At 44.5% G+C, this 17397-nt stretch overlaps 1 protein-coding gene across 1 annotated transcript; it reads left to right on the top strand.

Moving 5' to 3' along the window:
* Nucleotides 1-7067: 7067 nt before the first annotated feature.
* Nucleotides 7068-14937, top strand: LOC132572039 (bromodomain-containing protein 8-like). The gene is made up of 7 exons (XM_060238826.1): nt 7068-7407; nt 7843-8331; nt 8737-8879; nt 10611-10700; nt 12346-12414; nt 14054-14284; nt 14931-14937. Exons 1-7 carry the CDS (start codon nt 7111-7113, stop codon nt 14935-14937), a joined length of 1326 nt encoding a protein of 441 aa, XP_060094809.1. The 5' UTR covers nt 7068-7110.
* Nucleotides 14938-17397: the final 2460 nt, after the last annotated feature.

Raw genomic sequence — 17397 nt, 5'->3', positions numbered from 1 at the left:
TCATGTAGAGTCATGTGTATGTTCTTATGTGTGGCTGCATTGATTTGTGTACATCTCTGCAGGGAAAGTCAAATTTGCAAGCACTGATACACCCTTATTTCTTGTTCATGAACCTACTCCTATATTCAGGCTGTATAGGCACACAGAATAGCACCTGAATGCATCTCCCCTTTTCTGAGCTAGCAAGTTGCATGCCAAAGGAAAGCTAGTGTGGTCAAAGACTATAAGAGGGAACAGTTCTTGTGAACTATTAAGGCAAATTGTTCCTAAAAGTGTGCAGAAGTAGCATATGATATGGTCCTTCCTGAACTGAATTATGTTAGACTGTGGATTCAAATGCTCGGATGTTTTTCTTTGTGGAAGAGAAGAGGCACCCTGCACATGGAAAGACAAGAAGGAAACTAGGTTCTTATCACTAGCATACTAGTTTTCTACATGCATATAGGTATTTTTAAAAATCCCTGCTGGAGTATTTTAATTTGTAATTTCACTGTTGCAGTCTGTAGTAGTATATGAGGACTGTGCCACATGCTGTCTCTGGATGTTTGAATTGGTCCTGAGATTTATGGGAGAAGTAGCAGCGCATAAGCCAAATAAATATGTTCTCTTTATATGCCTGTCTACTGGCTAAATTGGCAATGTACCCATTTGGTGCCATGGGTTTTTATGTGTCCTCTTTTCTCAGAAGAAAAAATCAGGACTAAAATATAAGGAACTGTCTTATACTGATTTGTATCATAGGGCCATATGAACCAGCCCTGTTAATCCTGACTGGTATCAACTATTCTGGGCTGTAAGTCTCTCTCTCTCTCTCTCGGCTTGGCTTCGCGAACGAAGATTTAAGAACGGTGCAATAGTCCACATCTGCTGCAGGCTCGCTGGTGGCTGACAAGACCAATGTGGGACAGGCAGGTCCGGCCACAGCGGCTGCAGGGAAAAGTCTGATTTAGGGTTGGTGCTGTAGCAGTGCGATTCTTCCTCAATCTCCTTTTGTCCTCAAGACCAGCTATGCGTGCGTTCTCAAAGGAAGAGACAGCCTGGTGGATGGTGTGCCTCCATGCTTTGCGATCTGAGGCTAGGTCAGACCACTGGTGATGGTTGATGTGACAGGTGCTAAGGGATTTCTTCAAGGAGTCCTTGTACCTCTTCTTTGGTGCCCCTCTATTTTGATGGCCGGTGGAGAGTTCGCCATACAGGGCAATCTTGGGAAGGCGGTGGTTTTCCATCCTAGAAATATGCCCTGCCCAGCGCAGCTGCGTCTTCAACAGCAGTGCCTCGATGCTGGTAACCTCCGCCCGCTTGAGGACTTCAGTGTTGGTCACAAAGTCACTCCAGTGGATGTTGAGGATGGTGCGAAGGCAGCGCTGATGAAAGCGCTCAAGGAGTCGCAGGTGATGACGGTATAAAACCCACGATTCGGAGCCGTAGATGAGGGTTGTCATCACAACCGCTTTGTAAACATTGATCTTTGTGCCTTTTTTCAGATGCTTGTTGCTCCACACTCTTTTGTGCAGTCGGCCAAATGCACGGTTTGCCTTTGCCAACCTGTTGTCAATCTCCTTGTCGATCTTGGCATCTGAGGAGATGATGCACCCCAGGTAGCTGAACTGCTGGACTGTCTTCAGAACTGATTCACCCACAGTGATGCAGGGAGGGTGATAATCTTCCTGGGGTGCAGGCTGGTGGAGAACTTCTGTCTTCTTCAGACTAACTTCTAGGCCGAATAGCTTGGCAGCCTCTGCAAAGCAGGACATCATATGCTGCAGAGCTGATACCGAATGGGAGACGAGTGCAGCATCATCAGCAAACAGTAGCTCTCGGATGAGTTTTTCCATTGTCTTGGAGTGGGCCTTTAGTCTGTAAGTGGAGTGGGCTGTAAGTAGAAAGCTTTTATAGCCCTGTTACTTCAGAACCCCTTTTCTTACAGCTGGAGAAGCCAAGGATTGATTCTAGGGCCTCAGAACTTTTGAAGTAATACTTTGGCTCCGTGGTAGAGCAACTGTTTGGTATGCAGAAGGTTCCAGGTTCAGTTTGTGGCATCTCCAGGTAACAAGATCAGGTAGGAGATGCTGTGAAAGACTTCCACCTGAGACCCTAAAGAACTGCCAAACTCAGTGGACAATACTCACTCTGATGGATCAGGTGTTTCAATGTAAGGCAGTGTCGTATGTGTGTTCATGTGCGTATGAAATGACTGTTCAGTATGTGCCCATTTCTTCTCAAAAATTATTCCACCTCATTGCGAAACATTGATGGCTAATGATAGTGTCTTTTCTAGCTTCTCTGTCAGAAAGTGCTCAGCTAGTGAGAGGTTGCAGAGATTCACGTTTCTGTAAGACTGCTTGAACTGTTTCCCCAGAGAAGAAGCCTCGGTAACCACACAACTAGCAAATTGGCCTAATTCAGTGGGAAGGCAAGCAAAACCAGGGTTCTCACACAGGGACCTGAGAACCCTGGTTTTGCTTGCCTTCCCACTGAATTAGGCCAAGTTTCCCGTACAGAGAATAATTGGCCATTGGGCTTCCTCTACACCCTGAATCTTTCCTTTAAGTGCAGGAAATCCCTTCCCTCCCTACCCTCACAGGTCCTAGATTGGATATAAACTTAGCTTGGAAGAGAATAGGTTGTTGGGGGAAGTAATTGATATGGAAAGAGTTAAGCACCCTCTTTTCTTCTGCCAGTTCTCCTTTCAAACTGCTAGCGGGGAACGGACTCTGGGACTCCCAGGTCCAGCCTCATGTTCTGTGATAAACTGGCTTATCCATCCAGACCACCTTCTGGCCCCTCCCCCCTTCACACAGAAGCCTGTGAGGTGAGCAAGCTCTTAGACATTCCCTTAGACACAGGGGGAGTGGCAGATGGGGTGGGAAGGGAGTGGGGCAGGGAGAGGGCTTGAAGTTCCTGTCATCTAGCAGAAACCAAGCAGCAGAGACAAATTTGTGGCACAAGATAGACTTTATTGCACTGGAATCCTTGGCAAGGGGTGACGACTCCATTTACTCCCACTCTGGGGACTGAGGATGCTTGACATGGCATAATCCCAGGTGGAACTTGGAAACGCTTGCTGTGCACAAAGCTTCAAGGGGAGGGGTGGAACAGCTGGCTGTGTATGGTGGCGGGGGGGGGGGTGGAACTTGCCACACCCACAGACCTCTGTTGAATCTCCACCTGTAAGACAGTCAAATAGAGCCATGGCAAGCTGGTGTGAGTGCCATACCAGCCTCAGCCATAGATGTCTTGTCCTGACAAGGTCTGCAAAGGCAGCCTTAGGGGGGAGGGGCTCATCACAACCCCTCCCCCCCCCTTGAGGTGCATGATGGAACCAGCCAACTCACACTCATCTGTCCTGTGTTGAAGTGCTCCCAGATGGCTTGTAATCTATCTGCCACAGCAGCTGCAGCCTAAGGCAAGGAAATGATTTAAAAGAACACTTTCCAAGCTAGTTCCCCACAAGAACCCCTCCTGCAGATACACCCTTGTACTCTACTGAGGGTGGGAATCAGGCAAATGACTTTCCAAGGAAGTTTTCCCATGGCATGTAAGGGGCCATGGTGCCATGTGGCCATGTCTTCTGCTGCCCCATGCATGAGCTCAATGCTGGACTTGAGTGCAAGAGATGCTGTCATGCCACCCAGCCTCAACTGAAGGGAGAGGGGGAGCAGGTTTGGGATGCTTGTCCATCCTTACCTGTTCATGTTTGGGTGCCTTTGTGGGTCAAGCCTCTGAAGGCTGGATACCTGTTAGGGCTCTGAAATGGGAGAGGTCAGTCACAGAGTATGGACTTCACTCTTCTCCTTGGGTGTCAGTGCAGAGTGTTCCCACCACCAAAGTGCCTCATCCTCACTCTAAGCCTGCACAAAAGGGAGCTCTGAGACAGAGTCCTGTGTAATGTGCCCTACCTACTTAGGTGTACAATGTCCTGGCGGAAGTTTATGTAGGATGAGGGGGTCTGTGATTGGGTGCTAGGGAGGGGGCTTTGCTGCCCCAGGGAGGAAGGGAATTGGTTGAGGCTGTAGTCAGCATCCTGAGCCCCTCCAAGGCTAATGAGTGGGGATACAGCAGTGGGGGAAGACTTTTATTTTTGCAATCCATGGGCACCTATGGTCTACGCCATGTTTTTTGTTGGTGCGACTTTCCACTTCTGGCAGGGGGCATTCCCAGGCTAAAAGGGCTCAGGGAGCCAACTAACTCTGGCAGTGCCCCCAACACTGCCCATAACCATGCCAATATAGGGCCTGTGCCTCAGTTGTACCAATGGCCAGCCACCGCACCTGCCTCCCTGGGCCTACACTGATGCAAGTGCTGGTTATGCTGATGTAACTGAGACTTACACCAATATAACTTAGACTTATGCCGACATAGGAGTAAGTTTGCTTCCAGAGCCCTTTCACCTACCCCTCAGGAGGATTGCTCTAAGCATGCCCTATTAATTTATTTATTACTTTTTATTTCCATCTCACCGTTCCCTACACTGCAGGGTTCAGTGTGGGTTACACCATAATAAAATAGTTAAAATATAACTTTACAATTATAAAACTATAACAGTTAACTTATGGTAGCGCATAAAACCAAAACATTACAATACATTTACGGTTCACTATCTAGAAGGGGTGTCTGAGGGAGAACTGTGCTATAATATTGGGTTGGCATTTATCTTCAACCGCATACCTGGTGGAATATCTCCATCTTACAGACCCTGTGGAATTGTTTCAGGTCCCACAGGGCCCTGGTCTCACTAGACAGAGTTCCATACAGTCTGCATTACCGGGATTGCTATCCCCTCCCCTCCCTGCTAACCCTGAAGTTTGGACAGGTATTTAATCTCTGAACAGCTAGGTCCCAGTTTAGTCAGTCTGATATCTTTAAAGGGCAAAAATGATCTTTAACTAAAAAGCACTCCTATCACCTGAGAACACAGAGGCATGGGGATATGTATAACAAAACAAAGCCTACAGCTGTTATAGAAACTAAGAAAAGAACCAAAACCAAGCAACTGAATAGGTTTCAGGAGTCACTGATTTTTTCTTGGCATTTCTCCCTGAGAAATGGGCACAAAGCAGCTGGAGCTGGTAAAATGGAGAATAGCCCTTTCACACTTCATTCAGTTTCCTGTCAGTGTCCACAGTGTGCAGTGAGTGAACTGCATCTTTTAACTCTTTCTTCCCCAGCTGGAAGAGGTTCTGTTTGACCTGCCCAGAAATGGGGGGTGAATCCTCATGCTGGCATCTATTGAGTTCCCGTGGTTTTTAGGGCCCCCGATCAGGATATTAGAAGTACTGCATCTTGCCTCTTCCTGGTAGTATGGCAAATGGTCCCTATAACTATAAAAGAGGGTACTTTGCCTCCTATGTATAACATTCTTGCTGTTTTCTGAGTGTTACTTTTACACATATGGACTGAGTATACTGAATATAGTCTTGCATTCACATTTGAAATGAGGCAAGGAGTTGCAGGTAGCTACAGGCCACCATTCCTAATGTGAGGAAACTGGGTGAAATTGGTTTGTAGCATTGCTTATGACAGGACAGCCTTCCAAGCTATATTAACTTCACAATTTAGGAGTTCAAGGAGTTTCTGGGCAAGACCAGCTCTTCTTCGTGAATCTTTGGCAACTTATTTTAAAAGTTTTATTCCACTTCCTGTTAATAGAATCTGTAGTGCCCCATTGTTTCCACAAAAGATTCGGGTTTCTCCCATCACCAGCATATCACGTGTCCATCACTTCAGCAACTGGATGAACAGCAGCAAGGCTGAATCCAGTTTTACACCAAATTCAGCATATCACTCAGTGAGTCCTTCAGTAATCCTAGAACCCCAGACAGTAACCCTTGCCAAGAGTCAGGGTCAGTCCTGAGGTTGAGAATTTCATGCTTACTCATTTGGTACATTTCTTCTCCTTGCTGTGAACAAGGCTTTTTAGATTGTGGAGTGCAAATAGCATTTTTTTGCATTTTCCAACCATTCTAAGTGACTGCCCCACAGTGTGGTACAGGTGTGGTACCTTCCTGCAATATACACATCTAATGAGCTTAGTCCCACTAAAATTAGGATAACCACAAATAAAAATAAAATAGGGTACCTTGTAATGGTAATCGCCCACTTTGTGAGCAAAAAATGTTTCTAGCCTTGTTCTATGAAAGTGTCAAGGGATAAAGGTTTTGAGACTTGACTCCATTAGATGAGCCAATCATGATCACTAGAATTTCCTTAATGTACAGTTGGCATAAGAGTTTCATTTGGATTTTCATACTTGTGTTTTTATACATACCCTGCTTCCAAACTAGGACTGAGGTAAGATTTTCAGTTCTGATTCAAGTCCAAGTGCAGCTAAGACAGCAGCTTCCAAAAGTTTTGAAGAGGTGGGCTGCACCATTGCATTTTCATTTTCACCTTTTAATCCTTCTGAAAAGTCTTTAGCTTTTAAATGTGCTTATCCTGAGTCTTGCAAATGTGGTAACCTTCACTCAAGTTTAGAATAACCCACTGGAATATCTTGACTCACTGTTTGAAGTCTCTGTATCCGTAAAGAACTATTTTGCAAGCTTTCTTTGTCTCCAGATCACTGGTCTACTCTGCTGCCCTGTCATTATTTACTGAATGATACTAAGTGGGAGGTTACCAAGGCTGTGGCAAAATTTTGGCAGATATTCTTAAATTTAAATCTGACCATGTATAAATGCATATGTAATCGTTGTTTCTTTTTTGATTTTATCTCCAATGTTGAAAGTTTTTACATTCTGTCTTTTCTTATTTGTGATTGTTATGCCATTAAAGGTTTGATAAGAATGGTATGGAGTCCCTGTAATATAATGAGTGGTTTTTTGCTGTTTTGGATGGTGCAGTGGTTTCTAGAAAATAATTTATCTAACTTATTTATAGCCTGCCTTTTTCAGTGGGACTCAAGGCAGCTTAAAAGCTGAGAATAATTTTGATAAATGCTCTCTTGTGAGATGCAGCCAAAATGTTGTTTACAACAGCAGAAAGCATCCTGCATGGATTGGGCTTAGGAATCAGTCTGGCTTCTATGGGGCTTTCTCTGCCACCTGTGATATGAGCAGACACTAGCATTTGAGTGACAAAATCCTCTTTCTGTCTTACGAATCTTTGCAGATGGGTCATGTGTGGACGTGGATAGAATCCAAAGGTGATGATTTCTTCACAGAGTCTGAAAACAGCAGCTGCTGCCAGTCTCTCCTTGGCTCCCCGGACTCTGGTGCTGATCTGGATCTGAGCCACTGGAGAAAGACTGAAGAAACTGTTGAGGAGGAGCTAGAGGAGAGCAGCATCCAGGAGGAAGATAGCCAGATGGAAAGCAGTGATCCCCTGGCATGGGATAGTGCCAGTGAGGGGGACCAAGAAGAGGCAGGAAAGTTTAAACAGGATGTTCTCTTGAGGTTCCTGTCAGAGGTATGACTACTGGAACAGGTAACTAAATAGGAGTAGGAGGCAATGGTTTCCTAGTGAAGCTGCAGGCCACCAGACCAAGTTGGGTAGAGATGTGAAATGCTGGAGTGTTCTGTCAGAAGTGACAGCTTGCCCAGCAGAGACATTCTCATCTGTAGTATGGTGGAGACATCCCGAGGCATGAGGGATAAATATCATGGATGCCTTCAGAGTGGATTTGAAGACATGGCTAAGCGGAGAAGTGTGTCTTACCTGGGTACAGGCTCAGTTCTGTAGCACATTTAATACTAATGTCATGCTGTTGCTAAAATGCACCTATTGAAGGAAAGACTATGTCAATTGAAAGAACCATACACCTCTTCTCTGTTTCCCATCACTAAGCAGCCATTGGTTCCGATAAGCAGTTTGAAGTTGTTAAAATGTCATCTTCCATTGCAGGTGACACACCTGATGGAGCCACTCTGCATTAGCAACACATTCCTGGTCCAGGATCCTCAGGCCATTTGCAGTGCTGGAGAGCAGAAAGAAAGTGGCGTCCTGGCTCATGATAGAGATGTACAAGGATCTCCAGTTTCCCAAAAGGAGGAATTCAAGGAAGAATGTCAAATACAGGTCTTAAACAAGCAGAGAGGAGAGAAATCTCCCCAAGGAAGGGAAGAGTGGGCACTGCAGGTCTTGGAAGAGCTACCACTCATGAGGTGGGAAACAAAGAAAACTGAAGAACTTCAGGATCTGTGTGAGGAAGCAGGAGAGATTCAAGACAGTGAGTTTAAGGTCCTTGAAAAGGATTTAGAAAAGGAGGATTTGCATGTCCTGGTGGAGAGTGCAGGAGAAATGGATGATGATGAGGAATACTCGTTGGAATTTATGAACCTGACTTCCTTCCATTGGAGAACATTGAAGAAAGAGGTTCCACAAACCCTTGAGGTAAACAATAAAAATGGGTTAGGAAACTATTATGATAGTAGATTATTATGACCTGGATGATTACAAATGAAGAGGCCAAGTTATTCCCTGCCCCAGTGCCTCATTTTCTCATCTGAGGATATACAGAATATTCATTTGCAGATGTGATCCACGTTGTGGAAGCCAGCAAGGGAAAGAAGAACTTTGTGGCTTAGCAATAAGACATGGTTGTTAATGGAAAGAGGGAAGATGAGAGGAAGCTGCTTGAGGACATAGCTGGGTTAAGGGTTGGAAACTCAAATGATGTGGAGCCATGCATCTCTCTAATTTGACTCCTTGTTGCACCCTTCACCATGGGTCTCTGGCCCTTGGTTTGAGAAATCCCAGTAATACTTTGTCAAGTGGCCTGATCCCTTTTATTTTCAGGAGACAGACGTGGAAAACTCTGAAGAGCAACCTGAGGACTGGAAGGATAGTGACTTCCATCTGAGTTACAGCAACGATGACTTCAGTCCCTGTGAAATTTCCACAGCAAGCTCTCCTTCTACAAGTACTGTCTCCTTGCCATTGTGAGTATTGCTTATCTGGAATTCTGAAATGGGTCACAAACCCATTTGTACTGTCATTATAAACTGGAGTTCACACTAAAGATGTAAGCAACTTTACACATACTGGCCAACAGAGGCTCAAGAAATGGCTATCACAAAAGAGAATAGTGGCTTTGCCCAGTGGCTTCAGATGATACATAATGTAAGAGTAGCTTCAGGTGATACATGATGTAAGAGTGGAAGCACAAGTTTAACTTGTACTTCCTATTCTCCATTCTTCTGTGATGTCCCATGCCCTAGCGGAACATTTGTGCACACAGCCCAGGCAGTGAGATGCTCAAGTTTGCAAGGCAGGGAAACAGTGTATAATTTGCAGTGAGGAAAAGGTAGTGATAAAACATCCAAAGCCACACACACAAATTCTCCATGCCCAGCATCTCCTGTCTGCTCTCCCGGCTCAGACAATCAGTCCTCAAGTGAGTGAGCAAGACCCAGCCTTGCTTAGAAGCTGGAGAGGGAGGGGAGGTTGTTTTGGTTGATGGAAACCAACTCTTCTTCTTAGAGATCCCACACACTGCTCCCCAACTCTCTTCCAAGGGCTTTTTATTTTGGGGGGGGGTTTTCCCCTTTGATAGCAACCAGCATCTCCTGGTATTCCCCCCCCAGCAGTTTAATGCCAAGAGGAGCATTAAAATGGAGCCATTTTCATAATGTTAGCCATAGCAAGATAAGCAGGTAGGAATCAAGGCAATCTCTTTCTCTCTTAAACAAATAAAAGCTTTATTCTGCTAGTGTATTCTTTAGTCCTACTAGTGTGTCTCTAGAGAGTATACAGGCTACAGAAATTATGATGCAGATGCTAACAAACAAAATGAAACATAGAGAGAATTCTAACCTAACTAGGAAAGCCATAGTACCTGGTGTCTGCTCTCCCCTCTCACCTGAAAGATGTATAAAGAAGATGCTGTAACTGTCATGCACATGCATGTGTTCCCCCACAGTCTCACACACTGACAAAGAAGTGCTCCTTTTCAATTCCCCCCCATTTGTGTTGAAAGGGTCCTAGCCAGTCTGGGTTCTGACTTCATGGACCTGCCAGAACCCACCAACCAATAGACGTCAAGTTCTGGGAGAAACAAGGCCTCCCTGGCACCATAAACATTGATCCATCTCCACATTGCTATCAGCCCCTTCCTTGGAGGGTTTTGTCCTGTTTTCAGTCCACAACACAAGATTGGCTAAAGAGCAAGAAGTCAAGAGTGGACAAAGCCTGGAGTAAAATGATAGAAGCAGTCCATGAAGCACCTGGCAAAATCTGTGGTGACATATAGTTTCTAGATAAAGTAGAGGAAAAGTCTGCTCTGTCAATTGGGAATGAAATACTGTGTATTCCCAGCAAGGATGATGGATCTATATAAAATTCCTATTGGGAATGGCAAAGGACAGGGCAGACATATCTTCCATGCAGAAATCCTTATTCCATTGATTCCTGTGTATATTGATTTATAGTCAAATGGTATGAGACCAATTATGGTTTTTTTTTAGCTGCACAGATCTTTTCTACAACCAGGGGCTAACTAACGCTACTCGCTCAAATGATCCAGTAACATGTATCCTCCAAGCAATTTCATTTTTCTTTTTTGAGACTAAGGCTGCAACATTTGCTTTAACTATCTAGAATGCAAAAAAGAAGCAACATTTGCTATCATCCCTCCATCCCACACCTTTTTGCTATGTTTCTTATTTGTGTAGGGTGCACATGAGCCAAGATGACCCAGTCAGACAGCGTTTGCTTTTCAAAAAAACTCTGCTGTCCATCTGGAAGATGGTGGCCAGTCACAGGTATGTTACAGAGGTTCAGGGAAAGGAAGAGGATTTAAGGGTGCATCCAGACTAGCAGTTCCCTTGACTAGCAGTTATAACTGATAATTACACACAAGAGCTGATGCAGTCTAGGGATCTGTCACTGTTTGGGGGTTTAGAACAGGATGGGTAGCTGTTTTAGTCTGTCTGTAGCAGTAGAAAAGAGTAAGAGTCCAGTAGCACCATAAGACTAACAAAATTTGTGATAGAGTATGAGCGTTTGTGAGTCACACCTCACTTCTTCAGATACAGCTAAAACGTGAGTTCATAGGTCCTATATATTGGAAAGTGGAGTGATTTCAGATGCGAAATGACATTAACAGGCAAATGACATTAGAAGATGTGATTGGATTAGGTGTGATATGCAGAGAGGTAGTAGGCATGGAGAAACTAGGATTGGTAATGAGACAGGAAACCTAGGTTTTGATTCATTCCAGGTGGATGCATTGTCTTGAGCTTCACCCTACTACCTCTCTGCATGTCACACCTAATCCAATTGCATCTTCTATTGTCATTTGGCATCTGAAATCCACTTTCCAATATATAGGGCAGACAGACTCACATTCTAGCTGTATCTGAAGAAGTGAACAGTGACTCGTGAAATCTCATACCCTGGCACAAATTTTGTTAGTCTTTAAGGGGCTACTGGACTTTCTTTTCTACTGTTTTGGGGTTTGCTTGTTTTGGTGCAAAGGCTCACCTGTCATTTAAAAAAAATTTGAACAGGTGATCTCTGAGCAGAAGCCTTCCTGGCCATTTTCTTGTCCCCCAGCCTCCTGCTTCATCATCAGAATGGTTTTATGTCTATTGGTGAAATTGTGCTCTTGTTGTATTGGTACAATCCATTTCACCTAGACATCTTGTTTGTTTCATTTGCTAAGGTCTTTTAGCAGAAATTAAATCAGTCTGGCTTCATGAACTTGAAATTCAGTTAGTTCTCAACATTTAATCCCCACAGAGGCTTACTCTTTGTAAACTGCATCACGTTCACCATTAGACTGGGGGGAAAGGAACAGCTGCACACATCCAATATTTATTAAGAAGATGATAGTGAGAGAATGGAGCCTGGAAACTGAAGAAGCAGAAGCATGTGCCAACAGGAAGCACGCCAAGATAGCGGCTGGACAAAGGAAGCACAAATATCAAGCAAAGGGGATTTTGATAAGAATCTGAGAAGAATCAGGAGGATCTCCTGCTGAGCGTGCGCACACATGTGTAGACTAGAAGAGTAGGGATGCTGTGGATCAACCTTAAAGGGCATTGGTAAAGCTATGTGAGAAGATGTGGGCAACCTAGGGTTGGAATAGCAGACACTGAAAAGTCAGAACAAAGTCTGAATCCACTGAAACTCACGGCACCTTTTAAATGTACCCCTTGCTCTAAATCCAGTACAGTAAACCATTGACATTCTAGCTAGATTTCCTTGGTTCAACAGTTTGCATGCACAGCACAGCTGCCCAATGCAAAAGTACAATACTCTTGCCCCATCCCTTTATTATGAGTGCATCATGATTCCTAATAGATGCAGACGAAGTATGAAGCCCTGTGTCATATTGGCTGCAGGGCAAATTACATTGAAAAATGTAGATAGCTCTCTTCATTCCATCTGGTTATCTCTGTCTAGATACAGCGGCCCATTCCTGAAGCCAGTGTCAGAGAAGCAAGCTCCTGGATACAAAGACGTGGTGAAAAGGTCAGCTGGGAGAAGGAGGGAGAGCTGGGACAGAACATGATTTTTAATGGCTCTTTATATTTAAAAGAATAACAGCTGGTCTGTGTCTTTCAATTCAGAGTTCATGCTAACTGCTCCCTTTCTGGGACCAGCAGGGCAACAGTGTTCCTTCCAACTTCTTTTCTAGTCCCAGGCATTAGAGTTTCTGCCCTCCTTCTTCCAGGAAAGGATAGGAGGATTAGGAAATCGACACACTATTGCACTGGTTTTTAAAGGTGTTTTCAGATGCTAGATAGCATTTAAATTTTTTTTCAGTCAGGCACCTCCTACCAGAATTATCAGAATTACAACTAGGGATGGGCACGGGATGCGAAAATGGTGGTTCATTGGTTTGTCCAATTAGGTGGTTTGGTTTGGTTTGGTTTAGGAGCGCTAGAAAGTGCCGGTGTGCCATGATGTGCCTGGCATGATGACAGCACCGAGAAGTTATGTTATTGCACTAGGCACATTTGCCAGGGCAACGTACCTGGCACAATAACATCACTTCCAGGTGATGTCAGCACACTGGGGATGTCATAGTGTACGAGGAGAATCCCCTGCCGATAACAACACAGACAAACTGCCCCCAAAACAAGCCACTTTGTTTTGCAAGTTGTGCATAGCGCAAGCACCCAAACTGATTTGGAACAAACTAGGAATCAGCTGTTTTAGGCACAAATTGCGATTTGTACTTCAAATTTGTGCCCATCCCTAATTACAACACATCTCATTTTCTGGAATGTGGAACAGTAACATCCCTTGCACTGAAAGATCTATACTGGCTACCCATCTGTCTCTGGGTACAGTTCAGAATGCTGGTTCTTACCTTTTAAAGACCAAAAGGCCTGGTGCCAGGGTACTTGAAGGGTCCCCTTTTCCCATATTGCCCAGCCCTCTAGTTAAGAATCTTTTCCCAAGCTCTGATCTCTGTACCCTCACCTGCAGAGGCAAAGTGGGTGGCAACCAGAGACAGGGCTATTCAGTAGCCTTTGGGATGCCCTCCCTCTTGAGACTTTCTTGCTGCCTACATCATTCTCTTTTTAAGTGTCAAGCCAAAACATTTCATTCTACCTAGGCTTTTAACTGAGGAGTTCCAGGAATTAAAGCTGTTTTTGTGTTCTGGTTCTAGCTTGTGGGATGTTTTATGGCTCTTCAGGTCTCTAGATGGACTTTTCAGATTGCTGGTCCAGATCTTCTCTTGCTACATGAAATTAACTTCTCAAGTCATCTGTATATTACCCTTGGATTGTTGGGAATTTAAAGAGTGCACTACCACAATAAACTTTTATGCTATGCCTTGCCTATTCAGAAATACTTTCCACTGAGTTCACTGGGACTGATGCTAAGCTATGTGCTTAGAATGACAACTTTAATTAAAATGTATGAAAGGTTATCACCTGTAATAAAATGACTGTTCCTCAATGCCTTGGTTTCTATAGCTCTCATTTGTTTCCTTTTGTGTTTTCACTGGCTCTTGGGCTGCAGTTGGATGCTGACAGGGGATAATAATCTTACATGGGAGGGATTCATGATCCAGTTGCTTTGGGGAGCTCTGTAGAAGTAGGTGGCTATGTGGGTTACTATGAACTGAGATATGCTTCTTCTTTCTTGCTTTCTGAAGACCGGTGGATCTTTACAGCATAAAAAGAAGCCTCTCCAAGGGCCTGATTCAAAACATGGTCCAGTTCCAGCGTGACCTCATGCTAATGTTCCAGAATGCAGTCATGTACAACAGTTCCAACCATCATATTCACTGCGTTGCTGTAGAAATGCAACAGGAAGTCCTGGAGCAGCTCCAAATGCTGGGGGAGGCACTGCTGTGCTCAGAAGAGATGCGAGCCTTTGTGAGAAGGTGAGAGTTGGATGAGGAGTACAACTCCTGGATTAGTCACATCAATTATTCTCTTCCTATATTCTCATGGCCAGAACAGTATGTTAATATCCAAACCATTTATTCACAAGAAAGCCTTAGGCAATGTTCCTTCTAAGATGCAGAGTCTTGTGAGCAAAAATTCTACTCTGTGAGCTACTGGCATTAAAGTTGTGAGTTACTGCATACATTATTGTCCTCTGGTCATCCTTCCTGAGCTAAGACAAAAATGTGTGAGCTGGAGGCTAAAAATCTGTGAGCTAGTTTAGAGGGAACACTGGCCTTAGGTACAGCACCCTTGTTTGTTTCCTAAACATGAGGCACAGAGAGCAATCCTAAGCAGGTCTACTAAGATACTTAGGGCTATAAAGTGGGACTTTTTCACAGGAAAGTATTCTTAGGATTGCTTTGATAATCATCTCAAGTTGAAACTTCCTTGGCCTTCCCAGTGTTGAGCAAACCTTCCAATCTGGAAGATATAGATGGTACTGACCAAAGCAATGTATGAACCTTCATCCCAATATTGCATCCCTTGAAAAGGCTATAAATAATCCTGACACAAACTGTTTTGAGACACCGTGCCTGCCCTGGAATTTAGGAGATTTACTGTCCTCTTTTTTCCTTATAGGTTCTGAAGAATCAGACAATTATAGCATGGCTAAGGAACTAGAATTCTACTCAACTACCTGGATCTTTCTCTGGGGAAAAGTTGTTTATGACTACAGATTTTTCAGTTTCACTCTCTCTCAAACCCCACCACCACCTGTCTCCAAGCTAAAAGGACAGGCTACATCAGAAGCTAGCTGCATGCCTTTTCTGTATGAGCAGCTAGTAATGTACAGGTTAGATCCTATGATCGATCAGCAGAAACCACACACAGACTTAGGCCTGCCCAGATCTCACCTCCCTCCAGCAGCCATTTCTATCCAGGGGAGTGATAGCTATGTGGGTTGGGGGCTGCCATTGGAGAGGAAAGGGGTTGAAATAGCTTCTTGCATCAGGAGAACTCCACTGGTGGTCAAAATGGCTGCTGGGGTGAGGGGAGAGCCAGAAAGACTGGGACTTCGCATGGACTTTGTAAGGTCCTTGTGCTGCACCCAACTCTGTATTTGACAAAGCGTTATCTGTGATTGTCTTCAGAAATTTCTGTTCATTCTGTTTCAGCCCTGCTGGCTTCCTTCAAAAAATTAAAGCTGAATATATGAACCTTTCTTACAACAAGTCAAAGCACAGGTCCATCTAACTCAGTGTTGTCTGCTCTGAGAGCCAATGTCATGTCATATAGTGGTTAAGTGTGTGGGCTCTTATCTGGGAGAACTGGGTTTAATTCCTCACTCCTTCACGTGCACCTGCTGATGTGACCTTGAGTCAGTCACAAATTCTCTCAGAGCTGTTCCTCTCAAGAGCAGTATCTGTCAGAGCTCTCTCAGCCCCACCTACTTCACTATCTGTTGTGAGGATGGAAAGGGAAAGGAGATTGTAAGCCGCTCTGAGACTCCTTCAGGTAATGAAGGGTGGGGTATAAATCCAATCTCTTCTTCTCTCTTACTGATAGCAGGGTTTGGGTTGTCTAGTGTCACAGGGAATGAAAGCCTTTCTCAACATAGGGTAACTAGATTTCAGCTGGGACTTCAGCATGCAAGGCAGATGTTCTGTCCCAGAGCAGAACAGAAGGGAGCATACAGGTATCTATAACCATTATTCGAGGAATCACACCTTCATGCTTACAAGTGGTTCTGTTGCTTTCAACACTGGCATGATCACACATTCCAGAGGGGGAATCATGTCAGTTTGTTTGCAGCAAAAGCAAAAGATCTCTAGGGGGAGAATACATTAAATACTGGCATGAATAAAACTAATTCTGGCTCCCAGGAATTCCAGTTCTTTGCATTTGGCTCCATGACCAAGCTGTCATCATCTGCCTGACTCTAATATGGATAGATCATTAAGGCTTTTTGGCTCCTTGTAACAAACGCTCCCTCTAAGCTATGGAGTTTTGTGAACAAAAATTCTACTTTGTGAACTACTGGCATTAAAGTTTTGATTGAGCAATTTGGCTGCTGCATAAACTAGATTGCTCTGGGGCCTCTGAGAGCCAGTTTGGTGTAGTGGTTAAGTGTGCAGACTCTTATCTGGGAGAACTAGGTTTGATTCCCCACTCTTCCATTTACAGCTGCTTCCATTTACAGCTGCTGGAATGGCCTTGGGTTAGCCATAGCTATCACAGGAATTGTCCTTGAAAGGGCAGCTGCTGCAAGAGCCCTCTCAGCCCCACCTACCTCACAGGGTGTCTGTTGTGGGGGGAGGAGATTGTAAGCCGCTCTGATTCAGAGAGAAGGGCGGGGTATAAATCTGCAGTCTTCTTTTTGAGCTAAGACAAAAATGTGTGAACTGGAGGCTAAAAAACTGTGAGATAGCTTACACTAACTCAGCTTAGAGGGAACACTGCTTGGAACAAGTGCTTGAAAATTCACTGGATGAGTGCTGTTCCTTTATCTCAAGGCATGGAATCAAGACAATGGCTATACCACAGTCCACAGCATTGAGGAAGGACTGGCTGTCTAGGCAACTTTACTAAAGCAGAGTAGGGTTTATCCACTAGTGCAGGGGTGGCCAGTGATAGCTCTCCAGATGTTTTTTTTGCCTACAACTCCCATCAGCCCCAGCCAGCATGGCCAATGGCTGGGGCTGATGAGAGTTGTAGGCAAAAAACATCTTGAGAGCTACCGTTGGCCACCCCTGCACTAGTGAAAAAGCTGGTTTTGACCACTAAAAAGGCTATGGTAGGATTATATGCCTTTCATGGATCAAGCCATATGTGAAGAGAGAACTGGGACAGACTGTGCAGGGGTAGCCAACGGTAGCTCTCCAGATGTTTTTTTTGCCTACAACTCCCATCAACCCCAGCCATTGGCCATGCTGGCTGGGGCTGATGGGAGTTGTAGGCAAAAAAAAACTTATGGAGAGCTACCGTTGGCCACCCCTGGACTATAGTATAAGTTGGCTAGATGCAACCTAGGCTTCTTGCCACAGATTTCAGGAGCAGGGCTGTACCAAAGGTATTTCTATATTTTTAATATGACTAGAATATAGGG

This window comes from Heteronotia binoei, chromosome 5 (assembly GCF_032191835.1).
Source record: "Heteronotia binoei isolate CCM8104 ecotype False Entrance Well chromosome 5, APGP_CSIRO_Hbin_v1, whole genome shotgun sequence".
Classification (NCBI taxonomy): Eukaryota; Metazoa; Chordata; class Lepidosauria; order Squamata; family Gekkonidae; genus Heteronotia; species Heteronotia binoei.
The sequence above is the reverse complement of the archived record's forward strand: the minus strand, read 5'-3'. Positions and strand labels throughout refer to the sequence as shown.